This window comes from Lagenorhynchus albirostris, chromosome 5 (assembly GCF_949774975.1).
Source record: "Lagenorhynchus albirostris chromosome 5, mLagAlb1.1, whole genome shotgun sequence".
Taxonomy (NCBI): domain Eukaryota; kingdom Metazoa; phylum Chordata; class Mammalia; order Artiodactyla; family Delphinidae; genus Lagenorhynchus; species Lagenorhynchus albirostris.
The window spans coordinates 79,161,143-79,180,848 of NC_083099.1; the positions used below are offsets into that span (position 1 = coordinate 79,161,143).

The 19,706-nt window shown below is 38.2% G+C and overlaps 2 protein-coding genes and 1 non-coding gene across 11 annotated transcripts in view; 2 read left to right on the forward strand and 1 right to left on the reverse strand.

The window, feature by feature from the left end:
- Nucleotides 1–15,091, reverse strand: part of GTF2E1 (general transcription factor IIE subunit 1) — a 48,297-nt gene extending 33,206 nt beyond the window's left edge. Inside the window, exons 1-2 of one of the 5 annotated variants that reach the window (XM_060149323.1) lie at nucleotides 15,049–15,091; nucleotides 9,995–10,472 (exon numbers count right to left, since the gene is read on the reverse strand). In XM_060149323.1, coding sequence (XP_060005306.1) covers nucleotides 9,995–10,442 — 448 coding nt within the window. In that variant the 5' untranslated portion in view covers nucleotides 10,443–10,472; nucleotides 15,049–15,091. Of the gene's footprint in view, nucleotides 1–9,994; nucleotides 10,473–12,445; nucleotides 12,858–13,262; nucleotides 13,625–14,865; nucleotides 15,002–15,048 lie in introns of those variants that run through there. The other 4 variants (XM_060149324.1, XM_060149325.1, XM_060149322.1 and 1 more) reach the window with 4 other exon arrangements.
- Nucleotides 2,513–2,643, forward strand: LOC132521406 (small nucleolar RNA SNORA70). The gene has a single exon (XR_009540856.1). It is a non-coding gene; the product is annotated as a small nucleolar RNA SNORA70 (small nucleolar RNA).
- A 232-nt stretch (nucleotides 15,092–15,323) lies between the features above and the next one.
- Nucleotides 15,324–19,706, forward strand: part of RABL3 (RAB, member of RAS oncogene family like 3) — a 68,325-nt gene continuing 63,942 nt past the window's right edge. For all 5 annotated transcript variants that reach the window (XR_009540756.1, XR_009540754.1, XR_009540755.1 and 2 more), the window contains exon 1: nucleotides 15,324–15,381. Coding sequence is in view for 2 of the 5 variants with exons in the window: in XM_060150515.1 (XP_060006498.1) it covers nucleotides 15,336–15,381 (46 nt within the window). In the remaining 3 variants the exon portion in view is untranslated. The remainder of the gene's footprint in view (nucleotides 15,382–19,706) is intronic.

Genomic DNA, 19,706 nt, shown 5'->3' on the forward strand with positions numbered 1-19,706 from the left:
AGAATGAAATTAGAACACTCCCTAACACCATACAGAAAAATAAGCTCAAAATGGATTAAAGACCTAAATGTAAGGCCAGAAACTATCAAACTCTTAGAGGAAAACATAGGCAGAACACTCTATGACATAAATCACAGCAAGATCCTTTCTGACCCACCTCCTAGAGAAATGGAGATAAAAACAAAAATAAACAAATGGGACCTAATGAAACTTCAAAGCTTTTGCACAGCAAAGGAAACCATAAACAAGACAAAAGGACAACCCTCATAATGGGAGAAAATATTTGCAAATGAAGCAACTGACAAAGGATTAATCTCCAAAATATACAAGCAGCTCATGAAGCTCAATATCAAAAAAACAAACAACCCAATCCAAAAATGGGCAGAAGACCTAAATAAACATTTCTCCAAGGAAGATATACAGATTGCCAACAAACACTTGAAAGAATGCTCAACATCATTAATCATTAGAGAAATGCAAAGCAAAACTACAGTGAGGTATCATCTCACACCTATCATAATGGCCATCTTTAAAAATCTAGAAACAATAAATGCTGGAGAGGGTGTGGAGAAAAGGGAACCCTCATACACTGTTGGTGGAAATGTAAATTGATACAGCCACTATGGAGAACAGGATTGAGGTTCCTTAAAAAACTAAAAATACAACTACCATACGACCCAGCAATCCCACTACTTGACATATACCCTGAGAAAACTATAATTCAAAAAGAGTTATGTACCACAACGTTCACTGCAGCTGTATTTACAATAGCCAGGACATGGAAGCAACCTAACTGTCCATCGACAGATGAATGGATAAAGAAGATGTGGCACATATATACAATGGAATATTACCTAGCCATAAAAAGAAACGAAATTGAGTTATTTGTAGTGAGGTGGATGGACCTAGAGTCTTTCATACAGAGTGAAGTTAAGTCAGAAAGAGAAAAATAAATACCGTATGCTAACACATATATATGGAATCTTAAAAAAAAAAAAAAGGTTTTGAAGATCCTAGGGGCAGGACAGAAATAAAGACGCAGACATAGAGAATGGATTTGAGGACACGGGAAGGGGAAGGGTAAGCTGTTATGAAGTGAGAGAGTGGCATGGGCTTATATATAATACCAAATGTAAAATAGATAGCTAGTGGGAAGCAGCCACATAGCACAGGGAGATCAGCTCAGTGCTTTGTGACCACCTGGGGGGTGGGATAGGGAGGGTGGGAGGGAGACGCAAGAGGGAGGAGATATGGGGATATGTAAAAGTATAGCTGGTTCACTTTGTTATAAAGCAGAAACTAACACACCATTGTAAAGCAATTATACTCCAATAAAGATGTTTAAAAAAAAAGAGATAATGGCTTAATGTTTCTAGACAATTCTATGAAAAAAATTTGAGTAAATGTTTTTTACTTCCCCTCACTCAAGAAGCTTCCAGGAAAAACAAAACAAAACAGAAGACAATTCACAGTTCCATGTTAAAACCAAGTTACTGGGACTAGAATCACTAGGATTTTACTGAAATAAAGAGGAAACAAACTTCAAGACACATCACTAATATATGGTATTAATTTTATCACTCTGTAAAAATCCAACCACTGTATATATCTTAGGAGTCAAATTTGGACGTTGGTTCCCCTCTCACTGAATATTTTATAGATTATGTATATATGAGGAAAGGGAGTAAACTGGAGAGCTTGGGAAAATAAGACTGCCATGAATCCTAAATATTATTCCCCATTATGCCACAATGTGTTTCTGAATACGGCCTAATTCAACATAGCATATTTTCTATACGAACACTACTATAACAAGGTGTTTCAGTTCCTAACCTAGGATTTCAAATTAACCAAAGTGACTAACATTATCTTCTAAAAGCAGTGATAAAACATCCCCAAGCTTCTCTATACTTTTAAAATGTCAACTATTCTCCAAATCAAAGGGTGCTTTGAAATTAGAGTTGAAAGAAACCATATATGGTATAGAATAGACTGAACTTATCATTTTACATATCCTTAAAAAAGGCCTACAATGATTATAGGATTTGCCCAGGGAATAGTTACTAACATAGCCCAAGACTGGAAGCCAGCCATGGCTCTGGAATCCTAATACACTGTCACTTTGCTGTCTTATAGCCACTGCTTAAAAAACAAAACAAGATTAAAAAAACCCTCTGAAAATGACATACCCACTGAAAACACTGATTACACAAAAAGACCCAATGTAATAAGTGCTCTGAAAAACCCTTACAATACTAACATAAGTTGGTCAAGCATTAATAACCAGAGCTGTTATAACAACAAAATATTTAATTAAGAATCACCTTCCCTGGGCTTCCCTGGTGGCGCAGTGGTTGAGAGTCCGCCTGCCGATGCAGGGGACATGGGTTCGTGTCCCGGTCCGAGAAGATCCCACATGCCACGGAGCGGCTAGGCCCGTAAGCCATGGCCACTGAGCCTGCGCGTCTGGAGCCTGTGCTCCGCAGCGGGAGAGGCCACAACAGCCCGCGTATCGCAAAAAAAAAAAAAAAAGAATCACCTTCCCTGTGGAGGCCTGGTGTGCAATGGCTACAAACACAGCCTCCTGGGCGGTGTACAGCCTGTTGCTTATACAGGTTGCCCTAAGGGACCTTGGAGACAGCCCTTTCCGGTGGACATTCATGTCTGGATGCTGTCCCCAATCTGGACTCCAGACAAGTATGTACAGTGGCTAGGGTCCACATTGGCCAAGTCATAAATCCATCCACACCAAGCTGAACAAGGAGCACGTGACTGAGGCCCAACTCACGGCCAAGTTCATGTTCCCTGGCCACCAGGAGATCCACATCTCCAAGAACTGGGGATTTACTAAGTTTAATGCAGATGAATATGAAAACATGGCGGCAGAAAAGCGGCTCATCCCAGATGGCTGTGGGGTCAAATACATCCCTAGTTGTGGTCTCCTGGACAAACGGCTCTCACTCATGACAGCTTTGGCACTGTCCCCTCCTTACTCATGCCCACCAATAAATCCTACTTTCCTGTCCAAAAAAAAAGAAATCACCTTTCTTTCTCAGCTTTCAAAAAGGCTTATGGAGGAGGGAGGGTGAGGTGGGGTTGGAGACATAAAGTGAAACGTTATATAATCATAAAACTTACCAGTTGTCAACACAGAGAAAGGTGGAGAGAATAGGGACTGGGCTGCGCGGGAGACCATAGAGAAGAAAAACTAGGTTTGCCATTTTAGTCTATCTATTTTTCTGTCAGTTGAGTCTTCAACAAGTTTACATTAATATATTACTTACGTATTTTTAGAAGAAAGAAAACAAATGTTATTTTGAATTCTCCAAAAGCACTCAACTCCCTTTAATACACAAAAGTTACACAGTCATTCTTAGGATATTCTTTGAAAGCACTATCAAGTCCTCTGTTAAACCTTTTATAACTCAAAATGTTCAGGGGTATATATATTAAAATGTTAAGCCAAATACTGAAGTCTCAAAAAGTCACCCTTTATTCTAATTTCCAAACTTATTTTATAAAGCAAATTTCTTCAGTTTAATTGGGCAAGGGGAAGTGTGTGAAAAAAGGAATTGCTATTATAAAATAATAACAGACATGAGAGGAGCATAGTTAAATATTTTATATAATTATTTTACCTATAATAAAATGGAATTTGAAAAATCATCCTTTAGCGATTCCCTGCAGAACATATAACACTGTAAAATACTCATTTGCATGCAAAAGGAAAAAAATAGAAGTACGTTTAATGTATTTTTAATTTCAGAAGATCTCAAATGTATTCATAATGTACCCAATACAACTCTACCCCCAAAACTCAATTTAATCAATGAAACTGGCTTCTGTCCTTCCTTAACTGAACACATCTAGGTTTGGCCTAATCATGCATTATTCCTAGATTCTGGAACTCATTATAAAGGGGAAAAAAAGTATTATGCCTGGGAGGGAAAACAATAAACTGAAGTGTGGTACTTGGGTGAATACTGAAGCTTATATCAATAATAAATTCTCTGAATTAGGCCCAAATCAAATTCATCTCAACATGCAGTGAGCAGGCAAAAAGTATGTGGTTTTGATATGACTATTTGAAAGACAATAATCAACAGAATGTTATATGCCAGCATCAAAACTAAAAAGCAACTTTTCACAAATAAGTTTGTTCCTATGTAATCAGCTTCAAAATACAAAAAAGATAAAACACAGATGCTTTTTTTTTTTAAGTTTTCAAACCCTTAAAACCAAGAGCAACAAAAGTTTTAAAAAATGAGCCCTAAAGCTTTTGGTGGAAAGTGAAGGGTAGCAGAGAGAAGACACCTGTTTCTTACTATTTTTCCATAACTAGTTTTTTGTGGTTTTTTTAACTCATTCTAGTAATCACCTTCCTTCTGTCCCATCATCAGCCTCCTCAAAATCCACACCACTGAGCTTTCCAGTATAGTTTCTAATGAACCCATCCTGGGCAAAGATTCCAAACCAGCAACTGAGCAAAGTACTCCTAGAAAGATTTCTTTTAACGTTTGTTTGTCTGTGTTTTTAGCATTTCAGGAATTGGAAACACTGCTTATAAGACATCTTCTTGCCTTAAGTAGAGAGAGATGAAAACAGGAAAAAGCCTGCTCTATGAAGGTGAGCATGAAGGAAACAAGTCTTCAGAGGCTCATGAATACAGGACCCTGACAGTTTTAAAATGTTAGGTTAAAGGAACTGAAGAGGAATTTCAATGATGTGGGGATCAGGAAACTGATGTGTCTAAATCAAAAAGCATTCCTGCAGTCACAAGCAAAAGAGGGACTCGTGATTTAACACCAAACTTAGAAATGAATATCCCAAGTAGATAAGGACTTTACTTGAATATTGAGGGACTCAGAACTAACCACTGGAAGAGGTCTGTTTCCATTGTTGGCTTTTTTTTTTTTTTTTTTGCGGTACGCGGGCCTCTCACTGTTGTGGCCTCTCCCGTTGCGGAGCACAGGCTCCGGACGCGCAGGCTCAGCGGCCATGGCTCACGGGCCTAGCTGCTCCACGGCATGTGGGATCTTCCCGGACCGGGGCACAAACCCGTGTCCCCTGCATCGGCAGGCGGACTCTCAACCACTGCGCCACCAGGGAAGCCCTGTTGGCTATTTTTAAGAGTTATTTATTGGACACATTTTAGAGTCAGTTTTTAAAGACTTCTTTTACACTAATCCTAAAATCTACCTGACTCAAAGTCTTTTCCCTGGAGCCACACAAAAGCTGAATCTCCATGAAAGCTATCTTATCTTCCCCAGTACTCATTTAAAACATTCTGGAAATCTATATGGCCCTACATTTATTTATTACTTTGTAAGATCCTCCAAAACCTAGAGTATAACAGACATGTGTGTGTGTATCCACACACATTTGATGAGTTGAACTAGATAATCTCTTAGCTCCTATTTATAAGATTGTATTAAACAAACATTTATAAGATTCCTTTTTTTAAAATTTAACTTACTTCAAAGTTTATTTAAAATGGGATCCCCTGGTCTCTAGGTGAATTCAGTAATAGGGGCTCCCAAACTATTTCTAATTCAAACACCTAACAATTTTACCCAACCCACAATAAAACTACATTGCCTTATGTGCCTTTACAGAAGCTATAAAACTATATTTTTTCACCTAATATTCCCACTGCTGAGAATCCTTAAGGAAAAACTTTAAAAACAAGAATAAAATGCTATATATATAAAAATATTCAGTGTCATATCTATACCAGCAAAAAAAAAATACAAAGTGCCCCAAAGGAGTGGAAAGGAAAACAGGAGAGAAAATCACACCTAAAAACATATTTAGAACACTAGATAGAAACAGAAGAGTTGGTACATTAAGGGACCAAGAGATCACAAACTATTCTTGACTATGACTGTAATTATAAATAACACGTAAAAGGGTAGTGGTTTTGTTGTAATTTTTTCTATTCAAAAATTTTTCTGGCACCATGGTTACATAATTTTTAAATTAAAAATGGAAAATATAAAGCTATTTCCATATCATCTAACTTTAACACCTAAAAAGAAAATACAGGGCTTCCCTGGTGGCGCAGTGGTTGAGAGTCCGCCTGCCGATGCAGGGGACGCGGGTTCATGCCCCAGTCCGGGAGGATCCCGCATGCCGCGGAGCGGCTGGGCCTGCAGCAGTGAGAGGCCTGCGTACCACAAAAAAAAAAAAGAAAAAGAAAAAAGAAGAAAATACAATCTCCCCCTCCCTTTTGGGGAAGCATGTTGCTGAATTTAACTCAGAAGTGTCATTAATGAAATCACTGTGGTTGAGATTGCTATAGTAGAAATGCTATGTCTCTTCACACGGTCAGAGCCTTGCTAAATCTAAAACATGCATTTATGAACCACAAGATGCTATTTTGCTGATTGATGGATTTCATGCCATGCTACCTTTGTTCTGATTACATAAGACCCCCATATTTCAGAAAATAAAACAGCTGATTTTGCCTGATTAAGTTTCTGAAACCAGGGACTAGTGGGCAAAAGCTAGGCTCTTCCATTTTAATAAAATTAGCAGGTGGATGGACCTAGAGACTGTCATAAAGAGTGAAGTAAGTTAGAAAGAGAAAAACAAATACCGTATGCTAACACATATATATGGAATCAAAAAAAAAAAAAAAAGGTTCTGAAGAACCTAGGGGCAGGACAGGTATAAAGACACAGACGTAGAGAATGGACTTGAGGACACGGGGAGGGGCAAGGGTAAGCTGGGACGAAGTGAAAGAGTGGCATGGACATATATACACTACCAAATGTAAAACAGCTAGTGGAAAGCAGCCACATAGCACAGGGGATCAGCATAGCACAGGGGATCAGCATAGCACAGGGGATCAGCTCGGTGCTTTGTGTCCACCTAGAGGGGTGGGATAGGGAGGGTGGGAGGGAGATGCAAGAGGGAGGAGATTTGGGGATATATGTATATGTAGAGCTGATTCACTTTGTTATAAAGCAGAAACTAACACACCATTGTAAAGCAATTACAATAAAGATGTTAAAAATAAAATAAAATAAAATTAGCTATACATATCAAGCATCAAACATTGGGAGAGTTCAACCCCAGAACACCAAAGGCAAAATCTAAATGGAAAGTATGGAAAGAATCTACAATTTTCAGGAAAAAGAGAGGCGGGGGAGGGAAAAGCTATAAACTGAAGTAAGAAAATTGCTGGTTTATGTGTGAATTAATGCCGGTAAAACAATTCTTGCTGGACCCAATTTCCTGAGCCCAGAATTCCTGGATACTCATCTAGGAGTCACTACTCTCTGTCCAGTGGCAGAGTTGCCCATATACTTGAGTTAAGAACTTTTTATCAGGGAAGAAGTAAAGCCTAGAAGGCTTCAAATCTAATTCCTAAGTACCCCCAATTGCTAATATAAACCATAGTTTATAAACCTAACAACTGTTGACATTGGAATGGAGATAGAAGCCCATTAGATACCTCCATCACTGGTCAGAAACACCATCAATCTCCAATAGCAACCAAGAAATAGAACAGCTTTGTACAGCACTGGCTTTGAATGAAAACTGTAACTATTAATTTAAAGAGAGAATAAATATTACAGCAGAAAAACTTCCCTCCTCCTCTTCTGATACACATACCAAATGTTTATTTCTCGTCTTCTTCAAAATGACGGGGAGAGCAATGAATACTGAGCAAAACAGGAAGGGAACAGAGGGAAAAAGACCAAGATTTCTAAAGGGAATGCATAGAAGAACAAGGGAGGGTTGTCAAGGTACTAATAGTGGAAAAACAAAACAAAACCAGACTGACAAGGAGGTTGGGGGGTCTAATATCACCCAATTATCATATTCTCTCTGTAAAGGAAAGTCCAAATGAAAAACCAAATTATAATCAAAAGGCAAGTATATTCTCATAAAGAGGGTTCCCAATAATTAAGAATTTTCAATCATGGTATCTCAGGCTTCACTGAGACATAACTGCCAATTAAGTTGACTATTAGTGCTGGCTGTTCAGGGCATCCTCCCATGAGCGATACCAATGTAAAGTGACTTACTCTTGCTCTCCTGAACCCCTTCTTTCCACCATCATGTTGACCGTAACCCTCATATTAAGAAAACAGTCTCTGTTCAGACTGGCCACAAAACAACTGTTTCAGTTTTAGCTCTCTTTCATAATATGTTTTCACGCTCCCTACCCTATCTCAATTCCCTCACACAAATAATCTTGACTATATTTGGTCAGGCCATCTCTTCCACAAGCCACCTGTTAATTACAACTAATTTCATTCAGATACAAACCCTAGGTAAAATTCGAAGAGCATCATGAATCAAACTCCTAAATACTGATATATAAGTAATGGGATAACTTCCTTTTAGAAACTTTCATGAAATTAAATAAGAATCAAGTGATACGTAAATGTAGTAGAAGCATATTCCTTTAGATTACCCTCTCTGAGGGACTGGATAACACCTTCACTGCAGTCAAGAGTGACGAGGACGACCACTGTAACACCAACATCTGCAGAAAATCAAAAACCAAAACCCAGAGCTCCTTAAAGAAATCTGTTAGAGTGAATAGCAAAAATCATGAGACTTTTCTAGTCTATTTTGAAAGAGCTCCAGATATAGTCTACAACCCTCCTCTATAGTACACTCAAGCAATTCTTAGGATGGCTAAGATTTTCTCATAACCAAGACCTCTCCTAGTTAAGCCCTTTCAAGGTAAATAGTTAGGTTCAGACAAATTAAACATTTAAGACAAATGTGAATTCTTTAAATGAATTTTCATCCAAGATGACTGCTTCACAGTAAATAAGGGGAAAAAAAAGTCATAGGCCATCACTGCTCTTTTTGTGAATAATCTTAATTGATATCAGCATTATTTCCCATTAAAATTTTTAAAAATTCTTTAAAGTGTACAATATATAACATATACAAAATTAAACATGTACACAAACCTGTAATTTTTTTATAATAAAACATTTCATGTGTAAAAGCTTAAATTATATTTTTCAGATAGTTATTTTAAAGTCAAATCTATGAACTAAAAAGTAACCTATACTCCTGAATTCAGCCGTAACAAAGGGACAATCTAACCTAACAGCTGTGATTCTTTCTATAGATTTTTACAAATTTTTAACACAAAATTGATCCACTTGAGTAATTAGTAAAACTATAGTCTCTTTTCCAGTTTACAAATAACAACATAACTATACAACCTAGCACTTTAAAGTGTCCCATGTTAATGTTAGACATGTATTTTTAGAAAAAACATGCTTTGTAGATTCTGTGTTGATTAGAAAAATCCTTAAAACTAAAGTATTTAATTAAATGAAGCAATTTATAACTCCTGTTGATGATTCGCTTCCATTAATGAATGGCTAAGAAACTAAATATCTGTTGTTAACTTGGAAAAAGTGCCCCTCTTATTTCATCTGGCTAACTTTTACTTATTTTTTAGGTCCCCGCTGTTTAAACTTCTTTGAGAGGCCTCCCCAAATCCACATTAGATGCCCTAGTTATGTCTTCCTGATAGCACTTTGCACTTCCACTAACAAAGCATTTAAGTTCTAATAATACGTATTTATTATAACTGTCTGGCAGTGACTGGCACAAGTAGGTACTCAAATATTTGTTGAATGAAGAGCTCAAAAGTAAACTTAGTAAAGTCAGAATAGCCTCAAAGTGGTAGAGAAAGTCAACCCTTTAGATTAGGCTGCAGTTGTAAATAAGGGACGGGGGTAGAAACAGAGGTAGAGGGCTATGGGTAAAAGAACAGTCCATGGACGAGTACTCCCTTGTAAAGGAGAAAGGCTTTGCAACAGCTTCTAAAAGTAGTATGACAGTCAAACAGGACATTAAGACTAAGAATAACTATATGCTTACTTACACCAATATATCCATTTTATAATGATATATATGATCAGTTTAAAAACTAGATGAATCAACTTAAGAAAAAGGTTACATACTTTAAAAAGTTACTTGAAAGATTCATAAACTGGAACAATCTCACCTGTCATGGGATCAAAGAGCTGATTAGCTTCTAAATCTGTAAAAGTACTACTACAGACGGGACATTTGAAGGAAGCCCGGTTGGTGGAATCTCTCTCATCAGTTTCAATCCTCCTTCTCATGTGGTCCAATTTATATTTTACCACATTAACAAGAGTACGATAATTGATAAAGTAGTAGTTGTGGCGAGTGGTTTTCCCATCTGCAGCGGTCTCTACCCTCATTCTGCACTTGATGAATTTGTCTCCCTTTAAATTATTCAAGACTGATCGAAGTTGCTTCCGATCAAACTTGAGCAGCTCCAGCATGTCCTCCTCTTTCACACAGGGGTTTCGGATCAAGATGTCCAAGGCCAAAGCATGCTCAATGCCATAAAACCCCCGGATCACATACTTGGCTAACCGCTTCAAAGCTGCAGGAACCTCGGTGAGGACATCTGGATCTGCCATCTTTAGCAGCAAACTTCAACTTTAAATGTACTGAATTCAGGAAAAAAAAGAGAAAATTAGCTAGGCATAAGGACAAAGTAATCATTTTAAATCTAGAATAATCAACCCATTAGGTAGTTGGTAATCGCTATTCTTGGAGTGCCACAAAGGTACTTACAACATTGTTTTTAAAAGACTTATAATGCTAAGCATTTAACAGAGAACAAGACTTTCCTCTAGAGTACACAAAAGATTACACCTTAAAAGCTTGACATATTTCTTAAATGGTTACTTTCATGACCTACTGTGTGTTTAATTCCAAAAATTAACATTACTTATAGCAATGATATACTATATCAAGCTCACTTTATTTCAGAAAGAGAAACTCAAAAATCTAAACGAAGTCTCATTATTCTTAATGCTACAGATCTTTGGGAATGCTGGGAAAAAAAAAAAAAAAACCCTGAGAAACTTAGCAGTTAGCCTAGTTTTTTAAGTGCCTTTATTTCTTTTCTTGAGTAAAAATTTTCTACCAAGATAGATTCTAGGATGTTTTACATAGTCATGCTCTCACAATAAAATCACAACAAACCAATAAATGCCTAAGTAATCACCAGCTGGGATGTTTGGCAAAATTACTGTTATAAATCTGAAAGAAATTAACAATTATATCCAGACAGCTTTACCAACCTTGAAAAGTTAAATGACCAAGTAAGCAAATGCTATACGGTTCTAAAAAACAGTAACAACAAACACCAAGATATCCTTAAATACTGGATCCCCTGCAGGACAAGTAGAAGCTAACTGTACCCAGAAAGCTGTCTTCTAGAAGCTCAAACTGGCATGGGCTAGACTTTCATGTGGTCATTAAAAAGCCTGGGATTTGGAATTAGAGTCAGATAGCCTTGTTTAAGTGGCTGTGTGATCCTGAGCAAATCCCTTAACAACTTCAAGCCACACTTCACGCTCTGAGAAATAAGGATAATATCAACTACTTCAATGAGGTGGTTGTGATGAATAAATGAGAATGTAATGTGCTTAGGAAGTACCTGTTAATAAAGACACCATCTATATCAATTTAATACATCTCAAACTAAAAACGGCCAGGCACACAGACTATATCATACAGACTATATCAAATGAAATTTCCCTACACTATAAGGAAATTTTTAACAGCCTTCTGAATTATTTCCATAGGGAATCATAGTGTTATTAATACTAGTTTCTACTGAATCTTTTATTTAAAATCAGTAGTTATCAACCCTATCACCCTATTTTATAAGAAACAGTTTTATATCCACAGTACCATTCTAAAAAGATATTCCTAAATAACCAATGAATACACATATGGTGGGGGGAGGGTGGTTATAATACCCTACCTTTAATAAAGGAAAAATAAAAGGAAAGTCAGTTATATTTTGGATTGTGAATACTCAGGCATGACTATATATAAGAGATAACGAAGTAGCACCTAGGTCCAAACCTGTGGTCCTAGAGCCTTCCTGTCATCCCAAGGCTTAAGGATGCCAAGCAAGTGCCTGGGTTCAACACCAAAGTAGTAGTATAACACACTGCCATGTGCATTTTATTCTTTCCAGTTTGGCCTATACATTGAACTTGAACCTAGTTTTTGGGTTTTTGTTTTGTTTTGTTTTACATGGTCAACAGTTGGCAGAACACAATATGTGGCTTCGGAAACAGACCAAAGGATGGTAGACCAATGTCAAAGTAACCTACTTTTCCAGTATTATTTCCTACTATTGTACTCCCCTCCCTGACCTTCCACCCCATATACTCCATTTTCCGGGCCAATGGTTCTCAACCCTGGCTGTAAAGCAGAATCATCTGGGGAGCATTTAAAAATACCCACCCTGGGCCCCATTCCCAGAGATTCTGTTTCAGCTGGTCTGAGCAGGTCAGATTAGGCATCACACTAATTTTTAAAGCTCCTTAGGTGACTCTAATATACAGAATAAGTCCCTGACCACTGTTACCAACAAACTGGGTACCTGACTATTACATACCTGGCCAAAGCACATCCTGCATGGGGAGGGCCCTGTGCCACATCATTCAGCCTGTTACCTTTGCCTGAAACACCCTAGGGGGCCCTAAAGATTTGAGAAAGGGAGTGACATGAGGACTCTGCAGTCCAATAGTTTTAGGTTTTGAATCCCAGTTCCACCATTTCTTAGCCTGTGAACCTGGAAAGTTCTCAGCTTCAGTTTCATCAGATTAACAGTGCCTTCCTCATAGAGTTGATGTATGAGATTAAATGAGATAATTCATGTAAAGTGTTTGACTTTCAAGGCTGGCATCGTAAGAGTTCCATTAAGTACTGGCATACATAACAAGACTCCCTACTTAGAAAAGTGACTCTTACAACAATTTGAGAAATGGGCTGAAGTAAGTGAAAATGGAGGCACTGTGGAAACATTAAGAGTGATAGTAATCAAACCTAAACTACGAAAGACAAGAAAAAATTACAAGAGGACAGGATGAATGAAACTTATTAGAGGAACAAAATCAAAAGGACCCAATAATACATTGGAAATGGAGTTACAGAGTAGGAAAATTTTAAATAGCTATTTGGGGTTTTTTTCCCAAAATTTTATTGGGATAAAATATACATAACATAAAATTTACCGATTAAGTATTTTTAAGCAGACAGTTCAGTAATGTTAAATACATTCATAATGCTAACCAACTATCACCACCAACCACTTCCACAACTCTTTTCACCTTGTAAAACTGAAACATTATACCTATTAAACAATAACATATAGCTATTTGTTTTAAACCAGTGTAACTAGAAAAGTACTACTATGAGAAAGAGGTTAACACCTGAAGAGAAACAGGTTTGGAAGAAACGAGGCATTCATTCAGTTTTAGTTGCTTGTCTTTGAGGAAATAACACAGAATATTACTGTGAAGATGTCCTGCAGGTGGCTGAACAAATGAAACTGGAACTCAGCAAAGAAGTCATGCTGTGCCACCTTGTTCAAAATCTCTACACTCTAAAATCCTCCTTCCTGAACATTGTGTTCTCTCCTTCACTGCCTCTACTCCCCCAATTATGCCGAATCTCCTCAATCTCTGGATTTCATAATACTGAGATGAGAGGTCTCAAACTGGTAGCCTGTGCCACATCGTTTGACTCAAAGAATGTTTGGAAATTTTTCTGAATTTGCGGTTAACATTAAAAATCATGAGATTTCACATCAATTTCAATTTTTTCAGGCCCTCTTGAGAACTGCAAATATCTGTGGAAAAAAAAAAATGAGACCATGTTCCCACATGGAAACAATTAGCTAAAGAGCAGCTGACATTTTTAAACAGGGAAGGAGCTTGGCTGACCTCTGGAGACTTTGCAGTGTGTGACCTCTGGGGGCCAGGGCTTGTTTCTTCTTCTTAGCCTCAGAATCTATCAATCACCTCCCAGCCTCACCTACCACCCTACAGCCCAGACCCCCAAAGGCAAGTTGGTTTTGCTTTTGAACCCTATGTATTCTAATCATACAAACACCGGGCAACAGAGTTGGAGAAACAAAGCTGAAATGAATGCATTCTCTGTGCTTGGTCTACCCTCCTCAGCTTCATCTCTGGCCACACTGGCATTCTCTCAATTCTGTGAGCCACACATGCGTTCCCTACTTCCAGGCCTTTGCACATGCTGTTTTCTCTGCTCCCACAGCTAAGCCCAAAGTCCCTTCTCCTAATCATCCTTCACATCTCAAATGACATTTCCTCAGAGACACCTTCTCAGACTTCCCTTAGTGGCTCAGAATGATCCCCCCCCCTTCACATGTTCCCATAGTTCTTTCCCCTTCTTCGCTGCAGTGAATAGACTTATACTTTCTCCATGTCTACCTCGGAGACCAGGAGATTAATCTTGTTCACCACTGACTTTCCAACGTGCAGCACAGCTGGTCTAGTACTTCCATAAAACTTTCAATAGGTCTCGTAAAGCACCTTTTCTTCAAACATGCCCACCCTGCCATCCCCCCAATTCACTTCCTCCACTGCAGCTTCCACAGTAGAAAAAGATAGGGTATTGGAAACCCTCTTCTTAAACTTCAAATGGTTTTAAGGAGGTGAAAGCATCAAATTCGTGATTGTAAAGGATTATGCTGACTGCAGCGTGTAAAAGAAGGAAGGAGTGGATGTGGGGAGTCCTGTCAGATTATTTCAGTATACTTCTATTCCAGTTCCAGAAGAACTTGGATTCTACACAACCAACTGGCTTTCTCGGCTACCATATTTACGGTACTCTCCACGCCTTCATACATACAGTGGCATATCACCGCGAAACCTCCGGACAAGCTGGCCTCCACGAGCCCGGTAATGTTTACCTCCTCCCCACTGTGACACCCCGACACCCTAGATCCGCTCGGACTCTACCAGCTGAGTCCAGAGGCCACACTCGGCGCAGCCAAGCCCGTCCTACCCGAGGTCGCACATGGGCCGCTCCGGGTCAATAGTTCTTTGGAAACCAAGAAGAGAACCGAGTCAAGAGAGCAGCTAAGGGGGAGGAGGCTAGCTATGGAGAAAGGAGCGAAAAGGAGAAGACACCCTGAAAGGCGGCGCCGGGCCAGGGAACCGAGAACAAGGAACAGGGAACAAGGTTTACCAAGGCGAATCCTCGAACACTCCCACTACAGCTTCCCTCAGCGCCTCAACTACTGGTTTAAACGAGCCACGCCACTTCTGCGACAAGGAGAACGCCCTATTCCTGCGACCAGCTTTAGAAACCACCCGCTACTTTTAACTAGGCAGGCCAATCAGCACAGTGAGGCCTTCAATCAAGACGGTCACGCTCCTATTGGCCAATGACATTGAAGACTCCGCCTTCCAATCCCAGCTCTGATTGGCCTATAATCCCGGAATAGGCGTTAACCTTAGGAAGGCAGTGGCAAGATGGCGTCCCTGGATCGGGTGAAGGTACTGGTGTTGGGAGACTCAGGTGAGCCGCTTAACCCACCTCTGGGGCTCCCGACACTTTTGAGTTATCTGAAAATCCTCCCCTTTCACTCTCCCTTTACACACACACCGACTAACTGACTCCGGCCCGTGGCTGAATTCCCTCTTAAGGCCTAAAGACTACACTTCCCAGAGGACTTTGCTCAATTTAACGGAGCGGCGGCATCGCAGGGGTGGGGGGCGCGGAGCCGGGGCCTTTCTCTGTTTTCGCTGGTTTCTACGTTGGTTTCCAGGGCGACCGAAGCCTAGTGATCCTTTGTTTTAAAAGATCTGCGGAGGTTGAGTGTTGTACTGGGCGCCGTGCTGAGACAGAAGTTCGGACCTTGCCTTTAATAGATTTTGTTAATTAAAGAAATCAAATGTGCACTAAGAAGAATGACACTGTTCCAAGTGCTTTGCATATATTAACTCATTTAATCCTGAGATCAGTCCTATTATCCCATTTCACAAATGACAAATCTCTTTTAAAGAGATGTAAATGACAGAACTAGTTTGAGCCGGGAGTCCACGTACTTAGAACACTAACCCATATTATTTCGTGAAGTATCAGGTGGTTGACCTGTTTTAGTCTCAACTGCGCTTCTTTTTTCTTTGTTCTGTTTAATCTTAATTGAAAAACTGTTATGTGCTGGGCTGGAAGAAATAGAAAAAATAAGATAAGGGCCATTTTATGAAGCAGCTAGGACTTAATGCTGAGCCCAGTTTAATCCTAGTGTTAAAATTCTTACCTTGGACGCTTGAGAACAGGAGTTGAAGTCTGTGTTTCTATCTCCCCTTCACTATCCTGTTTCTCATACCCTCCACTCCTAAGCGTCTTAAGAACTTGGAATAAATATTAACCTTGCATTTCATAGATGTGCTTTTCTGGAGTTGACCTTTGGATGTCTGCTTGAGCAAAGACGTTGTGTCAGATGCTTGGAGGTGGAGAGGACATACCCCCAAAGAGCTTGAAAACTAGCCTTACCAAACTGAATAAAATTGGTGGGGGGAGGAGGTTGAGAACATTTTCACATTGCCTGAAGATTATTTGCATTGCAAAGTATTTTACAGAGAGCATTATTTAATATTCCCTTCAGAAAGTTGCATTATGAAATTCTATGAACATAATCCAGTTTATGTCAACTTTAGCATGAAGTGGTGCTGAAGTTAATTTAATAAAAGCACTCAGTTTTACAGATAAAGAAAGCAACAGTGGTCTAAATGGGCTTCGTAGGAGTATCACCAAGTAGGATTTAGAAGAATCCAGAGCTAACACAGTTCTTCATGATATGTGAAGTGGGTGCTTTCTCTCATTTATAATTACCTTTCTATTGCATCTAACAATCGCTTCATGTTACATCTTGTTCAAACTAATCGATTTATTTTTTTCCCCAAAAAATTATTTCCCTATTATAATACATGGCAAATGCTGAATTAGGTGCTGGGGATATAACTGTGGAATCAATGCATAACACAACAGCATTGAATTGGCTGCTGTATTAAATGTGAAAAAGTGATCAGGCAGTTAGTAAGCCTTTTAAAATTATTATTATAGTTTAGTTGCAAAACAGAAGACAGAGCTATGCCCACCAGGAAAGTGATTGATCTTGTCACACATTCACTGATGTTAGGCTATATGTGCAAAGTCAGTTATTGTCTTTTTATCAGTTCCCTTTTAACAATGATTTGCTGTCTTACAAGTTAGAATATACTTTTTACATTTCATCTGCCTTTGTATTTAAACTTCAAAGTTTACCTTGAATAAAGGCTCATTTCCCCTGTGAAATTTTGAGGATTTCGCAAATATATAAAGGAATGACTAGGGATTTAGAAATTTGTTTGTATCCCATAGAGATATTTGATAATTTAGTAAGGAATCCTGAAAGTCTCTCTAACATGCACACACTCTTTTCTCTTTGTTCCTTCATATGTAAGGGATGAGCTTAATACATTACCAGCTCTGTTTGGAGCTGGCATTTATTTGATTATATTGAACTTTTTTTCCCCAGCAAATCAAGTGCATTCTTTTGATCTAAGTTAGTTCTAATGATGAAAACATAGAATCAGAATTTTCCAAAATTCTTAAAGTTAACCACTATTCTTGGCACTTCTGTTGTTCTTACTGTTTAAAGTTCATCCCATGTTAGCTAACTCTTATCACCCAATGCAGTTAATTCATGGAGAGCTATACAATATTATTACATAGAGCTGTTTACTCTGACACAGTTAAGCTTAACTAGAATTTCAAGACTTGTATCAAGCTGATAACTAAATGCCTAGTTATATTCCTCCAACATAAACAAACCTACATGCAAACACAAAAATCAACAATATGCCCTAAAGGCCATAGATATCAGATGCAATGCAGTAAATAAAATACAAAGCTCACTTTGAGTAGTCAAAAATCTTACGTGCCTGTATGTAAAAAAATAAAAGGAATGGAAGGGAAATCTGGGGAAATGTTTGGTTCAATTACATGAGCAGCTAGTATATGAAGAGGTCATGTAAATTGACAACAGTAAAACCTAGTAGATAAATGGGCGGAGCACATCAGTAGATAATTCATAAGAGAGGAAAAACAACTGGTTAGCAAAGATGAACATAATGTGTATCTTTACCAGAAGGTAAAGAAATGCAGACTAAAGCAAGATGTCACTTTTTTTTCTCTTATAAGCTAACAAAGATGAAAAAGCAACTACATACTGTTGAGGTGCAACAAGACCTGCAGGCTTATGTGTATGGCGGGTGGCATAGTAACCAGATAAACATTGTCAATGTATATCAAGAACTTTCAATGTTGATTTCAGTTTACATATTAATTTCACTTCTGGGAAGGTATACTAATAAAATAATTTTAATTTTAAACGAAAGTGTAAACAGAAATCTTTTCTTAGCATAATGAAAAGTTCAAAGCACCCTAATATCTAATAATGAGAAAATGGTTACATAAATCATTATGTCTCCTCTCTGAACTACTATGGAGACATTAAAAATATTTATGAAGATTCTATAATAACATGGAAATTTTTAGCCACTAAATAAGTACTAATTAAGGCCCTCTCTGAGTACTGGAAATAAAAAATGAGTAAAACCCAGTCCCAGGCCTCAAAGAACTTAAAATCAAGCAGAGTGAGTAAACACTATAAACGAGCAAGTGTAATAGTGTATTTTAAGTGCTCTATAGAAAAATGTACAGTGTACAGCGGAGATGCAGAGGATGGTGGGTGATGTGCTTAGTTCTACCTGTATGGAGTAAGAGAAGACTTTATATCTAGAATGATGCTGAGTCTTGAAAGATTAATTCACCAGGCTAATGAGAGGGAAAATGGAAGGAGAGGATGTGTAGGATATTTCAGACAAAACCAACTGTGTAAGCAAAGGCTATGTTTCATTGTTTTTAAGTACACTGTGTAATATATTCACAGTAACAACCTGCTTATAGAAAAACTCTGCTTATGAATTTAAATCTACATTATTGACAGTAGTGCTCTTTGGGTGATTTATTTTCTTCTTTTTTTCTTTACTTTCTAGATAGACTGTAAATAAAACTTTATAATAAAAAGTGATAGATCCATGCACAGTAATGCACACAAAGAGGTCGGCTAAATTTTTGATAACTAGTGACGCATAAAGATTCACCAACAATGCTTGTTATAATGGCATCCCAGATATGTTAATTGAATGAGTAACTCTACACATAAATGTACAGGGATAGCTCATTCCCTTTCCTCTTCCTACAGATCTCAGAATACTAGCCCTAGCATTAGTAATTAGATTATCCTAAACCCAGGAGATCTATAAGAAAAGAAAGTGCTGTCCTACTGAATGGGAGAAGATATTTGCAAGCAACATATCTGATAAGGGGCTATCCAGAATATATAAAGAACTCATACAACTCAATATCAAAAAACAATCCAATTAAAAAATAGGCAGAATACCTTAATAGACATTTTTCCAAAGAAGACATACACATGAAAAGATGGTCAGCATCTCTAATCATCAGGGAAATGCACATCAAAACCACAATGAGATATCATCTCACACCTGTCAGAATAACTCATCAAAAAGACAACAAATAACAAGTGTTATCGAAGATGTGGAGAAAAGGGAACCCTCATGTACTGTCAGTGGAATTGTAAATTGGTGCAGCCACTGTGGATAACAATATGGAAGCTTCTCAAAAAATTAAAAATAGAATTACTGTATGATCCAGCAGTTCCACTTCTGGGTATTTACCTGAAGAAAACAAAAAGACTAATTCGAAAAGATGTATGCACCCCTATGTTCATTGCGGCATTATTTATAGTAGCCAAGATATGAAAGCAACCT